This window comes from Kogia breviceps, chromosome 4, assembly GCF_026419965.1.
Source record: "Kogia breviceps isolate mKogBre1 chromosome 4, mKogBre1 haplotype 1, whole genome shotgun sequence".
Lineage (NCBI taxonomy): Eukaryota > Metazoa > Chordata > Mammalia > Artiodactyla > Physeteridae > Kogia > Kogia breviceps.
The window spans coordinates 112,853,749-112,876,329 of NC_081313.1; the positions used below are offsets into that span (position 1 = coordinate 112,853,749).

Sequence of the window (22,581 nt, forward strand, 5' to 3'; positions counted from 1 at the left end):
AGCTCAAAAGAAAGGGCACTGGGCTTCCCTGGTGGCGCAGTGGTTGAGAGTCCGCCTGCTGATGCAGGGGACATGGGTTAGTGCCCCGGTCTGGGAGGATCCCGCATGATGTGGAGCGGCTGGGCCTGTGAGTCATGGCCACTGGGCCTGTGCGTCCGGAGCCTGTACTCTGCAATGGGAGAGGCCACAGCAGTGAGAGGCCCGCGTACCGCAAAAAAAAAACAAAAAAAAAAGAAAGGGCACTAATTAGTAACAGGAAAACATATGAAAGTACAAGTACCTTTGTCACTGATAAAGGTAAATATAAAGGTGGTAGATTAATCACTTATAAAGCTAGTATAAAGGTTAAAAGACAAAAGTACTAAAAATAACTAACTACAATAATTAAGGGCTATACACAAGATAAAGAGGTGTAAAATGTGATGTCAAAAACATAAAACATGGATGGAAGAGTGAAAATATAGAGCTTTTGAATGGGATCAAACGTGTTATCAATTTTAAACAGACTGTTATAAATTGTTATATATAAGCCTCATGATAAACACAAAGCAAAAGCCTATAGTATATACACAAAAAAGAAAGGAATGTTAAGTGTACCACTAAAGAAAATCATCAAATCACAAAGGAAGAGAGCAAGAAAAGAAGAAAGGAACAGAGGAACTATTGGATTGGCCAAAAAGTGCCTTCGGTTTTTAAGTAAAAATAAAAGACACATTTTTCATTTTCACCAAGAACTTTATTGAACAACGTATTCAACCTTTTGTTCCACTACCCTCTGCCATTGTTCAGGCAACTTCATAATTCCATCTTACCAAAACATTTTATCTTTTTTGAGCAAAGAACTGTTCCAGGTGCCTTTTACAGTCTTCCAGGGAACTGAAATTTTTTCCATTAAGAGATTTTTGTAAAGACTGAAATAAATGGAAATCTGAAGGTGCAATGTCTGGTGAATACAGTGGATGAATCAGAACTTCCCAGACAAGCTGTAACAGTTCTTACCCAGTCATCAAAGAAGCATGAGGTCTTGTGTTATCCTGATGGAAGATTATGAGTTTTCTGATGACTAATTCTGGATGCTTTTCATTGAGTGGTACTTTCAGTTGGTCTAATTGGGAGCAGTACTTGCTGGAATTAATCGTCTGGTTTTCCAGAAGGAGCTCATAATAGAGGACTCCCTTCCAATCCCACCATATACACAACACCACCTTCTCTGTATGAAGACTGACCTTTGGTGGGTTGGTGGTGGTTCATTTCACTTGCCCCATGATCTCTTCTGTTCCACATTGTTATACAGTATCCACTTTTCATCAACCATCACAATTTGTTTTAAAAACGGAACGTTTTCATTACATTTAAGTAGAGAATCACACGGGGAAATATGGTCAAGAAGGTTTCTTTTTGCCTACTTTATGTAGAAACCAAACACCAAAGTGATTAACATAACCAAGCTAGTGCAAATGATTTTCAACTCTTGATTTGGATATTTTGAGTATGTCCAGTATCTCCAGCATGGTATAATGTTGATTTTTCTCAATTAATTAATGTCTCGATTTGATTGCTATCAACTTCAACTGGTCTACCAGACTGTGGAGCCTCGTCCAGGGAGAAATCTCCAGCACGAAACTTTGCAAACCACTTTTGACACATTTGATCAGTCACAGCACCTTCTCCATACACTGCACAAATCTTTTTTTGCATTTCAGTTGCATTTTTACCTTTCTTGAAATAATAAGGCATAATATGCCTAAAATGTTGTTTTTTTCTTCCATCTTCAGTATTAAAAAGGCTACATAAAAATTTACCAATTTTGATGTCTTTTATAAAATGCATGCTGATATGACGGCTGTCACAATACAATCTAACAAAATTTTTTCAAATGAAGTTAAAGACAACTAAGTGCTACTAGAATCATCTTATGGAAAAAACCAAGTGAACCTTTTGGCCAGCCCAATACAAAACAGCCAAAAAACAATTAACAAAAATGGGAATAAATGCATACCTATCAATAGTTACTTTAAATGTAAATGCACTAAATTCTCCAATCAAAAGACACTGAGTGGCTGAGTGAATAAGTACACAACACCCATCTATATGCTGCCTACATAAGACATGCTTCAGATGTAGGGATATACACAGACTGAAAGTAAAGGGATGGAAGAACATTTTCCATGCAAATAAAAACCAAAAGAAAGCTGAGGTAGCTATACTTATATCAGACAAAACAGACTTTAAAACAATGACTGCAATGACTGTCATTACCTAATCATAAAGGAGTCAATCCAACAAGACAATATAATAATTGTAAATATTTATGCACCCAACACAGGAGCAAATAAATATATAAAGCAAATATTAACAGACCTAAAAGAGAAACAGACAGCAACACAATAATAACAGGGGACATTAATACCCCACTTTCATCCATGGAGAGATCTTCCTTACAGAAAACCAATAAGAAAACACTGGCCTTAAATGACATGTTAAACTAGATGGATTTAAAAAATATACACAGCATATTCCACCCAAATCAACAGAATACACATTCCTCTCAAGTACACATGTAACATTTTCCAGGATAGACCACACGATAGGCCACAAAACAAGCGCTAATAAATGTAAGAAATCATGTCAAGTACCTTTTCTGACCACAGTGGTATGAAACTAGAAATCAATTACAAGAAGGAAACTGGAAAAATCACAAATATATGAAGATTAAACAACATGTTACTGAACAACCAATAGGAAAGATTACTTATCTTTAGTTTATCTATTAGTTTCATTTACCTTTTCTATTGTCCTTTTAGTCTCTATTTCATTCATTTCTGCTCTGGCCTTTGTTTTTTCCTTCCTTCTGCCAACCTTGGACTTCATTTGTTCTTTTTCTAGTTCCTTCAGGTTATGTTTTTTTATTTGAGATTAAAAAAAATTTTTGATGTAGGCATTTACTGTTATAAGTTTGCCTCTTAGAACTGCTTTTGGTGCATTTCATAAGTTTTGGTAAGTTGTATTTCCATTTTCACTTGTCTGAAGGTTTAAAAAAATTTTTTTCCTCTTTTCCTCCAGCCACAGCAATTAGACAAGAAAAGGCATCCAAATCAGAAAGAAAGAAGTAAAACTGTCACTATTTGAATATGACATGATATAATACACAGAAAACTCTAAAAACTCCACCAAAAAAAATTGTTAGAATAAATGAATAAATGAATTCAGCCTGTGCCGGATATTTTCTTTTCTCTCTCTCTCTCTCTCTTTTTTTTTTTTTTTGCTGTACGCAGGCCTCTCACTGTCGTGGCCTCTCCTGTTGCGGAGTACAGGCCCTGGATGCGCAGGCTCAGCGGCCATGGCTCACGGGCCCAGCCGCTCCGCGGCATGTGGGATCTTCCCAGACCAGGGCACGAACCCGTGTCCCCTGCATCGGCAGGCGGACTCTCAACCACTGCGCCACCAGGGAAGCCCCCAAAAAGATATTTTCAAAGACAAAGAAGCCACCATGAGACAGTAGGAGGGGCGCTTTCATGACATCATTGAATCCCATACCCAGCGGGTGGGCTTACCCACAAACTGGAAAATAATTATGTCACAGATGTTCTCCCACAGCAGTGAGAGTTCTGAGCCCCATGTCAGGCTCCCAAGTCTGGTGGTCTGAGATCAGGAGGAGGAACCATCAGAGCATTTGGCTTTGAAGGCCAATGGAGCTTAAGTGGAGGAGTTCTACATAACTGGGGGAAACAGAGACTCCGCTCTTAGAGGATGCACACAAGGTCTCACATACACTGGAACCCAGCACAGCAGTAACTCCACATGAGCCTCAGTTGGACCTACCTATGAGTCTTGGAGAGTCTCCTAAGGAGGCAAGGGTCGGCTGTGACTCAGTGGAGGGGCAAGGACACTGGTGCCAGAGGTCCCAGAGAATACTGATTGGTGTGAGCTCTCCCAGAGGTCACCATTTTGGCATCAAGACCTGGCCCTACCCAACAGCCTACAGGCTCTAGTGCTAGTACACCTCAGGCCAAACAACCAGCAGGATAGGAACACAGCCCTACCATCAGCAGACAGGCTGCCTAAAGCTGTGCTGAGCTCACAGCCACCTCTAAACACACCCATTGACACAGCCCTGCCCAGCAGAGAAACTCAACCCAGCTCCACCCACCAAGGGCAGACACCAGAAACAAGAGAAGCTACGGTGCTGCAGCCAGCAGGAGACCACGAAAACAGAAAGTTAGACAAAATGAGATGGCAGAAAAATATGTTCCAGACAAAGGAACAAGATAAAAACCCACAAGAACTAAGTGAAGTGGAGATAGGCAATCTACCTGAAAAGAATTTAGAAGAATGATAGTAAAGATAAGCCAAGATCTCAGAAAAAGAATGGAGGCACACATCAAGAAGATATGAGAGACATTTAACAAAGAGCTAGAAGATATAAAGAATAAAGAAAGATGAACAATTCAATAACTGGAATGAAAAATACACTAGTAAGAATCAGTAGTAGAGTAACTGAAGCAGAAGAAATAAGTGAGCTGGAAGACAGAATGGTGGAAAGCACTGCCGCAGAAGAAAAAATAATGTAAAGAAATGAGAACAGTTTAAGAGACCTCTGGGACAACATTAAATGCACCAACATTTGCATCAGAGGGGTCCCAAAAGGAGAAGAGAGAGAAATGGCCTGAGAAAATATCTGAAGAGATTATAGCCAAAAACTTCCCTAACATGACAAAGGAAACACTCACTCAAGTCCACGAAGTGCAGAGTCCCATACAGGATAAACCCAAGAAGGAACATGCTGAGACACATATTAGTCAAAGTGACAAAAATTAAAGACAAAGAAAAAATATTAAAAGCAACAAGGGAAAAGCAACAAATAACATACAAGGGAATTCCCATAAGGTTATCAGCTGATTTTTCAGCACAAGCTTTGCAAGCCAGAAGGAAGTGGCAAAATATATTTAAAGTGATGGAAAGGAAAAGTATATAACCAAGAATACTGTACCCAGCAAGGTTCTTGTTCAGACTCGACGGAGAAATCAAAAGCTTTACAGATAAGCAAGACCTAAGAGAATTCAGTAGCACCATACCAGCTTTACAACGAAGGCTAAAGGAACTTCTCTAGACAGAAGATAAAAGCCCAAACTAGAATCAAGAAAATTACGAATGGGAAAGCTCACCAGTAAAGGCAAACACACAGTAAAGGTAGGAAATCATCCACATACAAGAAGAGAGTACAAATGCAGGATACAGGAAATGCATTTGAAACTGAGAGACCAGCAACTTAAAACAATCTTCTACATATACAGACTGCTATATCAAAACCTCATGGGAACCAAGAATCTACAGTAGATACATACACACACAAGGGAAAGCAATCCAAATACAAAACTAAAGATAGTCACCAAATCACACGAGAACAAAAGAGGAAAGAAAGAAAAAAACCTACAAAAACAATCCCAAGACAATTAACAAAATGGCAATAAGAACATACATGTCGATAATTGCCTTAAATGTAAATGGATTAAATACTCCAAACAAAAGACACAGACTGGCTTAATGGATACAAAAACAATACCTGTATATATGCTGGCTACAAGAGACCCACTTCAGATTTAGGGACACAGACTGAAAGTGAGGGAATGGAAAAAGGTATTCCATGCAAATGGAATCAAAAGAAAGCTGGAGGGCTTCCCTGGTGGCGCAGTGGTTGAGAATCCACCTGCCGATGCAGGGGACACGGGTTCGTGCCCCGGTCCGGGAAGATCCCACATGCCGCGGAGCGGCTGGGCCCATGAGCCATGGACGCTGAGCCTGCACGTCCGGAGCCTGTGCTCCACAACGGAAGAGGCCACAACAGTGAGAGGCCCACGTATCGCAAAAAAACAAAACAAAACAAAAACAAAAAAAGAAAGCTGGAGTAGCAATACTCATATCAGACAAATTAGACTTTAATTTTTTTTTTTGGCCATGCCACACAGCATGTGGGATCTCAGTTCCCCGATCAGGGATCGAACCCTGTGCCACCCTGCATCAGAAGTGTGGAGTCTTAACCACTGGACAACCAGGGAAGTCCCCAAAATAGATTTTACAAGAATGTTACAACGAGACAAAGAAGGATACTACATAATAATCAAGGGATCAATTCAAAAAGATATAACAATTGTAAATACATATGCACAAAATAAGGAGCACCTCAACATATAAGGCAAACACTAACAGCCATAAAAGGAGAAATCGACAGTAACACAATAATATGAGGGGATGTTAACACCTGACTTACATCTTTGAACAGATCATCCAGACAGAAAATCAATAAGGAAACACAGGCCTCAAATGACACATTAAACCAGATGGACTTAACTGATATATAGAGAGCATTCCACACAAAAGCACCAGAATTCACTTTCTTCTCAAGTGCACATGGAACATTCTCCAGGATTGATCACATCTTGGGCCACAAATCAAGCCTTGGTAAATTTAAGAAAACTGAAATCATATCAAGCCTCTTTTCTGACCATAACACTATGAGATTAGAAATCAACTACAAGGGAAAAAAACTGTAAAAAACACAAACACGTGGAGGCTAAACAATATGCTACTAAACAACCCATTGGTTGTTTAGTTGATCACTGAAGATATCAAAGAGGAAACCAAAAAATACCTAGAAACAAATGAAAATGAAATCATGACAATCCAAAACCTATGGGATGCAGGAAAAGCAGTTCTAAGAGGTAAGTTCAGAGCAATACAATCTTACCTCAGGAAACAAGAAAAATCTCAAACAAATTAACCTTACGCCTAAAGCAACTAGAAAGAGAAGAACAAACAAAACCCAACATTAGTATAAGGAAAGAAATCACAAAGATCAGAGCAGAAAAAAATGAAATAGAGACAAAGAAAACAAAAGAAAAGATCAATGAAACTAAAAGCTGGTTCTTTGAAAAGATAAACAAAACTGATAAACCTTTAGCCAGACTCATCAAGAAAAATAGGGAGAGAGCTCAAATCAATAAAATTAGAAATGAAAAATGAGAAGTTACTATTAACACCACAGAAATACAAAGGATCATAAGTGACTACTACAAGCAACTATATGCCAAAAAAATGGACAACCTGGAAGAAATGGACAAATTCTTAGAAAGGTACAATCTTCCAAAACTGAACCAGGAAGAAACAGAAAATATGAACAGACCAATCACAACCACTGAAATTGAAACTGTGATTTTAAAACTCCCAACAGGGAATTCCCTGGTGGTCCAGTGGTTAGGATCAGTGCTTTCACTGGGAGGGCCCAGGTTCAATCCCTGGTTGAGTAACTAAGATCCCGCAAGCTGCAGTGCAGCCCAAAACAAACCAAACAAACAAAACAAAACAAAACAAAAGAAGTCCCAACAAACAAAAGTCCAGGACCAGATGGCTTCACAGGCGAATTCTATCAAACATTCAGAGAAGAGCTAACACCTATCCTTCTCAAACTCTTCCAAAAAATTACAGAGGAAGGAATACTCCTAAACTCATTCTATGAGGCCACCATCACCCTGATACTAAAAGCAAAGATACCACAAAAAAATTTAAAAAGGGCAAAAAAGAAAATTACAGGGCAATATCACTGATGAATACAGACAAAAATCCTCAACAAAATACAAGCAAACTGAATCCAACAGTACATTAAAAGGACTTTACACCACAATCAAGTGGGATTTATCCCAGAGATGAAAGGATTTTTCAATATCTGAATATCAATCAGTGTGATACTCCACATTAACAAATTGAATAATAAAAACTGTATGATCATCTCGATAGATGCAGAGAAAGCTTTTCACAAAATTCAACACCACTTTATGATAAAAACTCTCCAGAAAGTGAGCATAGAGGGAACATACCTCAACATAATAAAGGCCATACATCGATATGTCAAACCCACAGCTAACATCAGAGTCAGTGGTGAAAAGCTGAAAACATTTTTTCTAAATCAGGAACAAGACAAGGATGTCCACTCTCGCCACTTTTCTTCAATATAGTTTTGGAAGTCCCAGCCATGGCAATCAGAGAAGAAAAAGAAATAAAAGGAATCCAAATTGGAAAAGAAGATTTAAAACTGTCACTGTTTGCAGACGACATGATACTATACATAGAAAATCCTAAAGATGCTACCAAAAAACTACTAGAGCTCATCAATGAATTCGGTCAAGTTGCAGGATACAAAATTAATACACAGAAATCTGTTGCATTCCTATACACTAACAACAAAAGATCATAAAGAGAAAATAAACAATCCCACGTATCATCACATCAAAAAGAGTAAAATACCTAGGAATAAACCTATTCAAGGAGGCAAAAGACCTGTACTCTGAAAACTGTAAGATGCTGATGAAAAGAATCGAAGACAACACAAACAGATGGAAAGATATAACATGTTCTTGGATTGGAAGAATCAAAATGACTGTACTACCCAAGGCAATATACAGATTAAGTGCAATCCCTATCAAATTACCAATGGCATTTGTTTGCAGATCTAGAACAAAAAAAATCTTAAAATTTGTATGGAAATACCGAAGACCCCAAATAGCCAAAGCGATCTTGAGAAAGGAAAACAGAGCTGGAGGAATCAGGCTCCCTTACTTCGGACTATACTACAAAGCTACAGTCATCAAAACAGTATGGTACTGGCACAAAAACAAAAATAGAGATCAACGGAAAAGGACAGAAAGCCCAGAAATAAACCCATGCACCTATGCTCAAGTAATCTACAACAAAGGAGGCATGAATATACAATGGAGAAAAGACAATCTCTTCAATAACTGGTGCTGGGAAAACTGGACAGCTACAGGTAAGAGAATGAAATTAGAACACTCTCTAACAGCACACACAAAAATAAACTAAAATGGATCAAAGACCTAAATGTAAAGCAAACAGTATAAAACTCTTAGAGGAAAACATAGGCAGAACACTCTTTGACATAAATCGCAGCAATATCTTTTTTGATCCACCTCCTAGAGTGATGAAAACAAAAACAAACAAATGGGACCTAATTAAACTTAAAAGCTTCTGCACAGCAAAGGAAACCAAAAACAAAACGAAAAGACAACACAGAGAATGTGAGAAAATATTTGCAAACAATGCAACAGACAAGGGATTAATCTCCAAAATACACAAACAGCTCATGCAGCCCAACAGCAAAAAAATACACACAACCCAATCAAAAAATGGGCAGAAGATCTAAACAGACATTTCTCCAAAGAAGACATACAGATGGCCAAAAGGCACATGGAAAGATTCTCTAATGATTAGAGAAATTCAAATTGAAACTACAATGAGGTATCACCTCACACTGGTCAGAATGGCCATCATCAAAAAGTCTACAAACAATAAATGCTGGAGAGGGTGTGAAGAAAAGGGAACCCTCCTACACTGTTGGTGGGAATGTAAATTGGTACAGCCACTATGGAGAACAATACGGAGATTCCTCAAAAAACTAAAAACAGAGCTATCATATGATCCAGCAATCCCACTCCTGGGCATATATTCTGAGAAAACCATCCTTTGAAAAGATACATGTACCCCAATGTTCACTGCAGCACTATTTACAATAGCCAAGACATGGAAGCAACCTAAATGTCCATCAACAGAGGAATGGATAAAGAAGATGTGGTACATATATACAATGGAATATTACTCAGCCATAAAAAAGAATGAAGTCATGCCATTTGCAGCAACACAGATGGACCTAGAGATTATCATACTAAGTGAAGTAAGTCAGAGAAAGACAAATATCACATGATATCACTTGTATATGGAATCTTAAAAAATAATACAAATGAACTTATTTTCAAAACAGAAATAGACTCACAGACTTAGAAAACAAACTTATGGCTACCAAATGGGAAGGGGGGAGGGGAAGGATAAATTAGGAGTTTGGGATTAATACACACTCTACTATATATAAAATAGATAATCAACAAGGACCCACTGTATAGCACAGGGTACTCTACTCAGTACTCTGCAATAACCTATATGTGAAAAGAATCTGAGAAAGAACAGACATATGTATATGTATAACTAAATCACTTTGCTGTACACCTGAAACTAACACAACATTGTAAACCAAATACACTCCAATATAAAATAAAGTTTAAAAAATAAAATGTGCTCTTAATAAAAAAAGTATATATATGTATAACTGAATCACCTTACTGTACAGCACAAATTAACACAACATTGTAAATCAACTATACTTCAATTTAAAAAAATAGGGCTTCCCTGGTGGCGCAGTGATTGAGAATCTGCCTGCCGATGCAGGGGACACGGGTTCGTGCCCCGGTCCAGGAAGATCCCACATGCCGCGGAGCAGCTGGGCCCGTGAGCCATGGCCACTGAGCCTGCGTGTCCAGAGCCTGTGCTCCGCAATGGGAGAGGCCACAACAGTGAGGCCCGCATACCACAAAAAATAAATAAATAAATAAATAAAATAAAATTAAAAAATAGTAAAATGTGAAAAATAACTTCCAATGGCATTTTTCACAGAAATAGAATAAACAATCTTAAAATTTGTATGGAACCACAAAAGACCCCCACATACTCAAAGCAATCTCGAGAAAGAAGAACAAATCTGAAGGCATCATGCTCCCTCATTTCAAACTACATAACAAAGCTGTAGTCATGAAAACAGTATGGTATTGGCATAAAAACAGACACAAAGATCAATGGAACAGAACAGCAAGCCCAGAAATAAACCCAGGCATATATGGTCACTTAATTTACAACAAAGGAGGCAAGAATATACAATGGAGAAAGGACAGTGTCTTCAATAAATAGTGTTGGGAAAACTGGACAGCCAATGTAAAAGAATAAAACTGCACCACTATCTTACACTGTACACAAAAATTAACTCAAAATGGATTAAAAACTTGAACATAAGAGCTGAAACCATAAAAGTCCTAGAAAAAAACGGAAACGGACAGTAAGCTCTTTGATATTAGTATTGGCAATGACTTCGGATTTGACACCAAAAGAAAAGGCAACAAAAGCAAAAAACAAACAAGTAGGACTATATCAAACTAAAAGGTTTCTGCACAACAAAGGAAACAATCAACGAAGTGAAAAGGCAACCTATGGAATGGCAGAAAATATTTGTGAATCATTTATCTGACAAGGGGTTAATATTGAAAATATATACAAACTCAGACAACTCAAGATCAAAAAACTCAAGACCATTTTTCCAAAGAAGACATACAAATGGCCAACTGGTACATGAAAAGGTGCTCAACATCACTAATCATCAGGGAAATGCAAAACCAAACTACAACGATACAGCACCTCACACCTGTTAGAATGGCTATTATCAAAATGTCAGGAAATAATAAGTGTTGACAAGCATGCAGAGAAAAGAGAACCCTGGTACACTGTTGGTGGGAACGTAAACTGGAGCAGCTACTATGGAAAACATTATGGAGGCTCCTCAAAAAATTAAAAACAGAACTCCCACATAATTCAGCAATTCCACTTCTGGGTGGAATTCAGCTGATTCACTTTGTTATAAAGCACACTCACTCAAAAGGATATATGCACCCCATGTTCACTGCAGCATTATTTATAATAGCCAAGATATGGAAATATGGAAAAAAAAACCTAAGTGTCCATCAATGGATGAACGGATAAAGAAAATATGATACACGTACACACACACACCCCTATATAAAACAAAATGGAACATTCATCAGCCATAAAAGTGAAGGAAATTCTGCCATTTGCGACAAAATGGATGGACCTTGAGAGCACTATGCTAAGTGAAATAAGTCAGGTAGAGAAATTAAAATACCATATACCACATAATCCCTCTTATATGTGGAATCTTAAAAAAACAATAACAAAAAAAACCAAACTCACAGGAGAAAAGATCAGATTTGTGGTTACCAGAGGCAGAGGGTTGGGGGAGGAGGGATTATTGGAGGAAAGTGGTCAAAAGGTACAAACTTGCAGTTATCAGATAAATAAGTACTAGAAATGTAATGTACAACATGATGACTATAGTTAACACTGCTGTATGATACGTAGGAAAGCTGTTGAGAGTAGGTCCTAAGAGTTTTCATCACAAGGAAAACATTTTTTTCTGCATATGAGATGATGGATATTAACTACCCTTATTGTGGTCATCATTTCATGATACATGCAAGTCAAATCATGCTGTACACCTTAAACATATACAGTGCTTTATGTCAATTATAATTCAATACATGGAGAAAAAGAACGCTGTAGAAGGTAAGAGGTGGAAATTATAAACAGAATATATATCATGAATGCACAAACAAATTTAATGAGAGGCCAGAATGTGGTATTTAAAAATATTTTTTTAAGCTGTTGCCCACTCACTCTGCAGTGGGTGGTTTTGCAGCCCTCTACCATCAGACCAGAGGGGATTCTACCACCTAGGCACGTGGTCCATAGTCATAGGACACACAAGTAACACTATATCTGAACTCTGAAGTCCCAAATTTGAGCCCTGGTCTACTAGCTGCATAGCCTTAGGTAAATGGCTCACCTTCCCTAAGACTTACCTTCCTCATCAGGAAAGTGAGATAAGGCAGGAAAACTGACTAAATGAGTGGCCAAGGCAGAGAAAGCGGCAAACCCTGTGCAAGACCAGCTGCTCCTTCCCAATTCTCACAGTCTGACCACCTGGCAAAAAACACCTGCCTCTTCCCTGCAAGGCGTGGAGCCCATGACATGGTGCTTCAGGTCTACACAGTTGCCTTGGGAGATGTCACTATATTCCAATCATAACAACTGTGTCCTAAGTTTTCCTAAGGTCCATTGTCTGCGATTATGTCCCTTCCTTTTCACAACCTGGCCCAGGGAGCACAAAAGCTAGCAAGCAATACTTTGTCCATCTCCAAAATGATTGACATTTTATGGATGGCTAGTGGGAAGCTAGTGCATAGCACAGGGAGATCAACTCTGGTCTGTGATGACCTAGAGGGGTCGGGTAGGGAGGGTGGGAGGGAGGCACAAGAGGGAGGGGATATGGGGATATATGTATATGTATAGCTGATTCACTTTGTTATAAAGCAGAAACTAATACACCATTGTAAAGCAACTTTACTCCAATAAAGATGTTAAAAAAAAAGATTGACATTTTAGAAATTCATATTGTTGTACAAATCCAAAAACTCCATGTATTGTGCATACACCCAGTTTTGTTTTGAGCAGCAGAAAACCTGTAAGGTCAGAGTCAGTGGGAGACTTATTTAAGAATCTGCAGAACTGAGTGTCCAAAAAGACTTGTGTGAAATTATCAACCCAAGATTACCTACGCCTAGTCTCATTTACTCTGCTGTCTGAATCTCTGGAAATTTCATTAAAAAGTCAGCAAAATTTTGCAAGGATGGCAGCTTCTCAAAAGAACCAATCCCTTTTTTTGGCATCCCTTACCAGAACATTAATCACTCATTTGCAGTTTAAATATTTCTCAAAAAGAAAGAGGTGCTCTTCCAAAATCATCTTGGGCTTTTTGCCAGGCAGTGAGGAGCAAGTGTATCTTCTTGATCAGGAAGAGTGGTTCACATATGGGGGTGGAGTTCAATTGGGGTGGTAGAGCAGGTTTACGTTTGAAAAATCCTAGGTGAGATAACTATTTATCAAAACTTTTGGCAAAAACTGTCTTTTTGGAGATACCTTGAAGATTATCCTATGAATCTTGGTGAGCATTCTGACAGGGGTCTTAACCTCAAAGATTTAGGCATAAATGGTTTCCTTTGAATCTTTGGTATTTTACGCATTTTAAAACCTTATTTTGGACTTCCCTGGTGGCGCAGTGGGTAAGAATCCGCCTGCCAATGCAGGGGACATGGGTTCGAGCCCTGGTCCAGGAAGATTCCTCATGCCGCAGAGCAACTAAGCCCGTGTGCCACAACTACTGAGCCAACGTGCCACAATTACTGAAGCCCAAGTGCCCTAGAGCCCGCGAGCCACAACTACTGAGCCCGCGCGCCACAACTACCGAAGCCCAAGTGCCCTAGAGCCCGTGCTCCGCAACAAGAGAAGCCACCGCAATGAGAAGCCCGCACACCACAACAAAAAGTAGCCCCCACTCGCAACAACTAGAGAAAGCCCACGTGCAGCAACAAAGACCCAACGCAGCCAAAAAGATAAATAAAATTTAAACAAAACAAAACAAAAAATCATTGGGGGCCAGCCAAGTCCCTCTTAAAAAAGTAAAATTAAAAAAATAAATAAAACCTTATCTTGAGAAGAGTCCCCAGGCTTCTCTGCAATGTTGGGGACCCCACATGAAGGCCTGTCCCATTCTCTCTGGGAAGAGCCAGGCATGCTCCCCTCTGTGCCAGGAGCTCTCTCCTCCCAATCACTTAAATGCCTTGAGTGTTACCTTACCAGAGAAGCCTCCCCCGAGCAGCTATGTAAGACAACACTGCCATGCCATCACTACACTTTATTGTGGTTGGAGCACCACTTGACCCCGCCTTGTGCAGTGACTCTACCTTCCTCACCAGACCAGAGCTCCCTGAGCACCAAGGTGCTGTACCCTCACTACCAAGAAGGGGAACAAGCACATGTAGATGTGATAAATATGGATCGAATGGATGCATCTTCTTTCAACAACTCAGTGTCAAATGTGTAAATAAGTCCACTCTTGAAATTTCTTAATGGGATAATATGCTGTATATGGGAGTAACAGCCATCAGAGTTAAAAAATACACTCTCTGCTTCAGTAAGTCCACCTTGAGGACTTTCTCCTACCGATACACTTGCACTTACGCACAGAGACCCACACACAGTGATGGTCACTGCGGCACTGTTTGTCAGAATGGACACGAGGAACAATCCAGAGAACTGGGTACATTGCTCCTGCCTACAGTATCAGTAACTGGAGTCATACCATGAGAGGCTAAAGCAGCTCCACACGCCAAGATGAGTAAGAACTGCCAAGGAAGTAACAGCAGCGGCTGACATGTGTGCCAGACACTGCTGTAAGCATTTCACATGAATTCTCTTTTAAGCCTCCCAACCACCCCGTGTTATACCTCCATTTTACAGATGAGGAAATTGAGATACCAGAGAAATGAATTAACTTCCCCAAGTGACACAGCCAGCAACTGGGAGAACTGGAATATAAAGCCAGGTGAGCTGGCACCAGTAACCACTGACACCACACTGCCAAAACAGTGGGGAACATGATACACACACACACACACACACACACACACACACACACACACACACACACACACACACACACACACTCTCTCTCTCTCTCTCTCTCTCTCTCTCTCTCTCTCTGTAAAGGCCAGTAGGATGGGGAAGACTTTATGTATCTGTAAGCTTTTTATGTGCTTAGACTTTCTGAAAGGGTACATGAAAACTCATTCCAGAGACTGGTCTGGGGAGAAGTGGGAGGACTGTGAGTGAGATTTTATTACCGCACACTCTCTGTACCATCCAAACTCTCACACATATTACCTACACAAAGATTTTATGCAAACATTCACTAGAGTCAATAAATTGTAGGGCTGGAATGGACCCCATCATTTCACGGTGGGGGGTAAACTGAGGCACAGACTTGCCTGAGGCCACCCAAGTAGAAGGAGGAACCCCAAGGCACTGCCAGGGCCCCAGATGCCCAGCCCCTGGTGGGTTCTGTTGCCTCCTCTAACAGTTTCCACTATGGCTGACTCAGCTGTCACAACTGGAGACTTTCAAAACTTTCCAATTATATAGAATTGGGGGAAAAATTATGATTTGGAATTCAAGTGTTGACACTTGAAAAATACCAACTCCCTTTCACTACAAGTGCTTTAGCATGTCAGTAAGGCTTTGTCTGCATGTCTCTGGAAAGGTTATTTTCAGAACATTCCACTTAAACCTGGAGATGCAGGGTTCTCTGCTGCTTCTGGGAGCTGGCACCACAATTTACATTAAACAAATGTTTTGAAAATTAGCTGTTCACGGTTCCAATTTCAGCTTCCCCCAGGGTTTAATGTTAGCCAAATACTGGTACAGTAAGCAGACAATGTGTTTTATTGTGTAGAAGAAAAACAGACCACCATAACAGACTTCCTGCTTTTGTAATCAAGGGAAAAGTTGAGTGTTCGAGTGATTATTGGCATATGGTTATTAGAAACACTGAGTTCCAAATATAGCTACTAGAAGCTAAAGACACACACACACACACACACACACACACACACACACACACACACACCCTCTATACTTCAAGTCCAAAAAGAAAGAAAAAGCATTCATAGTGTTCGGGAAGTTGGGAAGTTCGGAAAGTTACAGGGCAAAAACTATGACAGAAGACTTGGGGTGACAGGGAGCAAGGTTCAGCCCAGGGTTGCCAGAGACACTAGGGTTGGAGAGGTGCCACAGTTCTGCCCCTGCTGGCCCCCTGCTCTGTGGGCAGCCAGCTCCCTGAGGCCCATAATCAAGAGATGATGGATTTGGCATCTTCATCTTCTTTTTTTAATTTAAAGGGGGATGCACAGGCACTTTCTCCTGCCTTCCCTGTCCTGCACCTCCCCCCAAATGCAAATGTTGTAAGGGAAAAAAGAAACAGTTCAATCTGCTAATTTTATAGTTAGCAGGAATGAGTAACAGCACTCTGTGAAATCCCCCGCCTGCCCTGAGACTCCTCCAGGGCTTGTGAGCAAGGTGGAGTGCAGTGTCTGGAAATAACTTACAGGACACTCTTCAGTATCGGGTTTCTCTCTCAAAGAGCTGGGAGCGATTCTGACTTGGGTGGGGTGGGGTGGGGTGGGGTGGGGTGGGGTGGGGTGGGGTGGGGGGGTGTCTGTTGGCAAGAGGAATTTAGATTTTGTTGTTTTCAGGGAAGTGTTTGTCCACACCCAGAAGGATGTACAAAAAATACAGCCTCTTACAACTCAACTAAACAAAGTCCACAAACACAGTGTGGGTGGGAGGTGAGAGGTCACAGAAGGTGCCCCCCATGTGGTGAAGGCCTGCCTGATGTCTGGACGGGCTCAGAGGAGGGGACATGCTGGGAGTGGGCTGACATGTGGTTCCGGGTCACTGCTCCTGGACCTGTTCTGGGAAGGTGTCCTCACCAGCTCACTCTGGTGAGGACTTTGGGCTCTAGTAAGAATGTACTGACACTGACACTGCATTAGGCCTTGCAGGGCATTTCCAAGGGGATATTACTGGGGGTCTTACAAAATAGGGAAGCCACCTTCTGCCAGAGATAATTTCCTCTTAGTCTGGCTAGAGGCCAGAAGGATGACTCTTGCAGGGGCACCCCAGGGCAGGGCAGGGTGGAGCAGCCTTAAGATTCCATTTTATTAAACACAGAGCTGCACTGTTCCTAGTTTGCTGGGCCTGGAGTCTGTGACAACAGCTGAGAGGCAGGGCCCAGCGAGGAAGAAAGAGAAACCATGTGTCCCAGTTACCCTGGAGTCTCAGACAGGTGAATGCAACCAGCCACAGGTGGACCTCCCGAGGGTGGACTAGGAAGATCCTGGCTTGGGATTAGTTGGCCTGCCCCATCCCAGAAGACATTAGGTCACACTCATGAGAAGGTTTCGCTCCCCAGAGAAAGATCAGCACCTACGACCTAGTCTCAATCCAACCTGGGTCTGGCAGGAAGCGCCCAAATAACGTATCTATTTTCCTCCTTAACAAGGTAGTCATTTCAAAGAGCTAACCATCTGAACCATCCCTGCTGGAACAGGCTCGGAGGAGGACATGCAGTCATGGCAACACAATGACAGTTCTGGGCACATCAAGGGCAAGCGGGCACCTGGCACCTCTGGGCAGGACTTGATTGTTGTCGCTCACACAGGGAAGCTCCTGCACACACATGTCCCACCCCATGGGCGTGAGCATCTCCTGGAAGGGTGGGCACCAGGTCCTTCCAGCCTGGGGCTATCTGCCCCAGCACCTCCCTACATCCCCCTTGCCTACAGAAATCTAGTCCCCAACTTGAGTCCAGACTCTGGCCACTTGAGCTGGACTAGCCCTCTGTCACCAGCTCCATTTGTTCCATAGGCCCCCACCCCAGAGGGGAATGAGCCCTCAGTAGGAAGGGGAGCCCGCATGACCCCGTCTGCCAGCACCCACCCAGCCCCACACTCCACACATCCCTGCCAAATCACCTACGCACCTTGGATTTCCGGGCCCCTTTCTTGCCCCCTGCTTTCTTAGACACGGGCTTCTTCTGGGACGGAGACTTGGCCTTTTTGGCTGGGGGTGGTGTGATGATGGCTTCCAACTTCCCTTTGGATCCTCGTTTCTTCGCTAGCAACTCCGGATGGATGTTTGGTAACACTCCCCCGCTGGCGATGGTGACTCCTTTTAGCAGCTTGCAGGAAAACCAAAGTAGTGGATGGTGAGCCAGACCAGCATGTGCGTGACCTTCAAGAACTCAGCCCTGCACCCCCCATGCTCTTGCTTTTGGTTGGTAGAGCTCCCTCCTCCATGGCATCTACAAGGAGGCTGACAGGACCCTGGCTCACTACACGGGGAGCAAGTCTTCAGAGTCCCTCACTCGGGTGGAGTTTCCGAACCATCTTTCTTCCAAGGAGAGCCAAATACCTTGTTTCATTCCCCTCCCCCAAACCAATGAAGTCTTGGGGAAAAACTGCCATGGAGGGGATGGGGAAGCTGCTAATAGTCCAAAATGCAGTCCACACCCTTGATAGCCAGCCAAACAGCACCCTCCCTCTGGACAAAAAACTTCTGGGCAGCAAGACTGTCTGCTGGTGTGTCTGGATGGGGGAGGGAGAGGAGAGCCCCATACCTGATTCAGCTCTTCATCATTGGCCACGGCCAGCAGGATATGCCGGGGCGTGACCCGGCCCTTCTTGTTGTCTCTTGCTGCATTGCCAGCCAGCTCCAGAATCTCCGCTGTGGGGAGCACAGGGGAAGGGCATGTGGTCACGTTAAAGCATCAGAGAACCATGTGCATCCTCCCGGATCCCCTGGTTCTTGGTGCCAGGAATGGGAGCAGGCAATTGGCTTCCCAAAGCAGCTACCCCGAGCAATGAAGCTGCAGGCGGTCTGCCTGGCAACACCAGGAGCCAAGTCACAGAGGTGTTGAAAGGTGAAGCTGAGTGGGACTAGGAAGACCCCTGGTCCAACCCCTGTGTTGTGGACATGAAGACACTGAAGCTTAGAGAGGAGAAAGGACCACCAGCTGAAGGCCCTCAGTGAGAAATGGTAGAGCTGAGATTTGAAGTCCTTTCCCAGAACAGGGCTGCCCACAGTCAGAGCTCCAGACATCACCAGCACCAACCCCGTGAAGCCAGCAGTGTGGCCCTGAGACTGAACTGTGCATCTTGAGCAACGGGTCATACATGGGTTTACAGGACTTCAGGGGACGGTGGCATATTACTTAGTAAATTTCTGTTAATGGAACCAATGTTGAACGCCTGTACACTCAAATTCAAAACTAGAAGGATATGACTGGACCCTTTACAAAGTCAACGTCATAAAAACATGAAACAAAAAAGGTGGGGTGTAGTAGATTAAAAGAGGCTACACAGCCACAACAGCCAATTACATATAGTGTCAATCCTTGATGGGATCCTGATTGCAAAAAAAGCTATAAAAGTCATTCTGGAGACAACTGAGGAGATCTGAATGTAGACCAGATATTAGACACAAAGGAATTATTGGTTTTCTTGGGTGTGATAATGGTATTACCACTCTGAAGGGAACATCTTGTCCTTAGGAGATACATGCTGAAGTATTTAGGGGTGAAGGGCCTTGGTGTCTGCAATTTACTCAAATAATCCTGAAAAAGTCTACAGAGGAAAACAAATGTGGTGAAATACTAACACTTGTTAAATAATCCAGGAGTGATGTAAGAGAGTAAGACGTCAGAGAGTTCCTCTCTCAGCTTTCTGTATATTTGACTTTTTCCACAAAATAATAAAAAACCTAGAAGGATATGAGCCTGACTTAGAGTTGGTGCTAAGTTAGAATTTATTGAACAGTCCTTTGGGGCAGGGTTCGCCAAACAAGAAGACAGGTTCTTCCACAGCACCAAAGACGGGGAAAATTAGGAAGTACCCTTTGGCAAGAGATTTTTTTCTCCTTGGTGGCCCAGTTCTCTTTGTGTCAACCTCATCACTCTCGCCTCATTTTCTTAATGAGAAATGCAGACTGTCCCAAAATGTATCTTACACCCTCACTTCTGCAATTCTGTCCATGCCACAGCACTGCCTGTAATATCCATCTAGCCCTCCCTTCTGGCTCAGCTCAAGTCTGACCTCTTCCTGGTACTAAAGGATTTCTAATATTCGAAGTTATGTTGCAAACACTAGATGTCTCCAGAAAAGCAAAAACTCGGAATCATTATAAAATAACTAGGGAAAAAATTCTAGCTACATTAAAACCACGTATTTAAAATTTACAATATTACATGATTTACGTTGTTAAGGGGTACTAACAGCTGAACCCAATGCAAAAACTAGCCTGTGTGTCAAGCTGAAAAGCTGCTTGGATACTCACACTTGGATCACATGGATGCAATGCCTAAATCCAAGGCAGGAATTCATTTACTCAATAATCACTGCACTGATGATACTTGGACGCCAGAGGCAACTGAGGCCCCTGCCTGCTTGATGCTCCCAGGCCATAGGGGTCCCTCGCCTTAAACGTCACATGAGCAAGTCACTAGAGTGAGGCCCGGAGAAGAAGGGGAGATAATCAGTACACTTCCCACCCTCATCCATTAGTCTCCACAGGGCTGTTTCCCCATACAGCCTGAGTACAGGCCCACCTGTCAATTTCACAGAAGCTTCCCTATAATTGATGGTGACTGTGTGTCCCGAAGCCCAGAGGAGATGACCCTGCCATGGCCAAGCAAGAAAGGGTGCTTGGGATGCCTAAGTGACCTGATGCCCATGTGCAGAAATGAGGCCAGCTTGGCCTCCATTCTCCCACATTCATGCAGGAGGCAGCACATCTGCAACGCTATTGTCCAGCTCACTGCCTGTGAGGAAGTGAGGCCCAAGCCTGAGGCAACAGGAGCCTGACCCTGGGAGTAAGGGCACAGGAAGGAGAGCCAGCCACAGCCAGCCCAAGGGGCAGGAAGGCTGGAGAGGGCAGCTGGCACCGCTGAGCTGTAGCCCACTTGGCTGGCTTCCTGGCCTCCACTACCTCCTCACCTCCCCAGCCTTCCTCCACTTTGAGGCCATAGGAAACACAGGGCCATCAGTATCTACAAAGCCAGAATATACAGGAGGAGGCTGGGGGATTACAACCTTCTCCCCATAATGTGCTAAGAATGCTTAACCTGGCCCTCATTTAAAAAGAGAGAGAGAAAGAGGAGAGAGACAGAGAGAAACCCACAATAGTGTCCTAAGCCCATCCATTTGGCAAGAAGATCGTCTGAAATTATGGTTTCTCGGGAAAGGGGAAGTGGCCTGTTTTCTTTTCCTGCCCAGAGTACTGGTGCAGGCTCTCCCAAAGAGAAGGCACAGTGGCTGCTAGTGGAGGGCTTCCCCCCGCTAGGGGGGAAGAGGCAGGTGGTCTTTTTATTTTTGGCATCACTACTTTACTTTTTGTGTGGGGAAGGTGCAGATGATGAATGCAAAGACCTGGAGGGTGGAGAGGGGTTAACAGAACTCCAAGTGTGTTTGGGCCCGATTTGGGTGAGGGACAGGCAGTATGTAACACAAGCAAGTAAAGCAGTGCACTGAGCTCTAAGTAGCACCCACAGCTGAGAAACAGGACGATCAATTCTCCAGGAACTCCCCTGGACTACCACTAGCACCCCCTCCTCCGCCACTGTCACATTGCATCTGCAATTGCAAACAGCCTGAGTTTCTCCACTTGGGAAATTTCAAGGACTGTGCTCACTTACTGCTAATTCAGCCTGGACTCAGGGATGCCAGACTGGATCCACCTGGGAGTAACAACAAGGTGGACATGGAGGGGCTGGAGAGGTGTGTGGAGTGGGGAGAACTGGCCCTCCCACTCCTTATCTTCAAAGAGAGGACCCTCAGCCCTGTGGGGAGGGAGGGAGCTGCGTCAAGTGGGGTAACAAAGAGGGGCAGAGATTCACATCTCGGCTGGTTGCTCAAGAGCTTTATCTTCTGTTTACTCCTGCATGTTTTCCAGTTGGGTAGTTACCACGCCAACGGCTTCGTCAAGGGACACACAAGAGGGAGCACCTCAGAGACACACCTTTTATGAGAAGTGTGTTCCCCGCTCCGCCCCAGGCAGAGGGCTGGGGAAGTTGACAACAGCCCAGAAAGATGGAGGACGCACTCCTACTGCGCACAAAAGTAGGATCCCAGAGCACGAACTCGCCCCTTGCCAAGTATTCAGTAATACCAACCCCCCTTCATCCTCAGTCCAGTGTTAGAAACGGCAATCATAAAGGGCTTTCCTGGCTAAGAGAGGGCTGCCTGCTGCAGTGGGAGAGGAGAGATGCAAACTGCCAGCAACTCAACAAGATGGATCAGTGCCCATCTGTTCTCCAGGGCATGTTTGTGGGAGGGCAGGAGAGAGGGTGGTGAGTGCCGAGGAATTGGGGCAGGGCACACGCCACCAAAGGTGATTTCCTGATTAAGTTTCCTTCCTAGTAAATGATCCTTGGCTTTGCAAATGATAGCA

General features: G+C 42.9%; 1 protein-coding gene across 4 annotated transcripts in view; it reads right to left on the reverse strand.

Annotated features, from left to right (window-relative positions):
• MACROH2A1 (macroH2A.1 histone) overlaps window positions 1–22,581 on the reverse strand; it is an 81,410-nt gene that overhangs the window by 30,704 nt on the left and 28,125 nt on the right. For all 4 annotated transcript variants that reach the window (XM_059060424.2, XM_059060426.2, XM_059060423.2 and 1 more), the window contains exons 3-4: window positions 18,755–18,861; window positions 18,119–18,316 (exon numbers count right to left, since the gene is read on the reverse strand). In XM_059060424.2, the coding sequence (XP_058916407.1) occupies window positions 18,119–18,316; window positions 18,755–18,861 (305 nt within the window). The remainder of the gene's footprint in view (window positions 1–18,118; window positions 18,317–18,754; window positions 18,862–22,581) is intronic.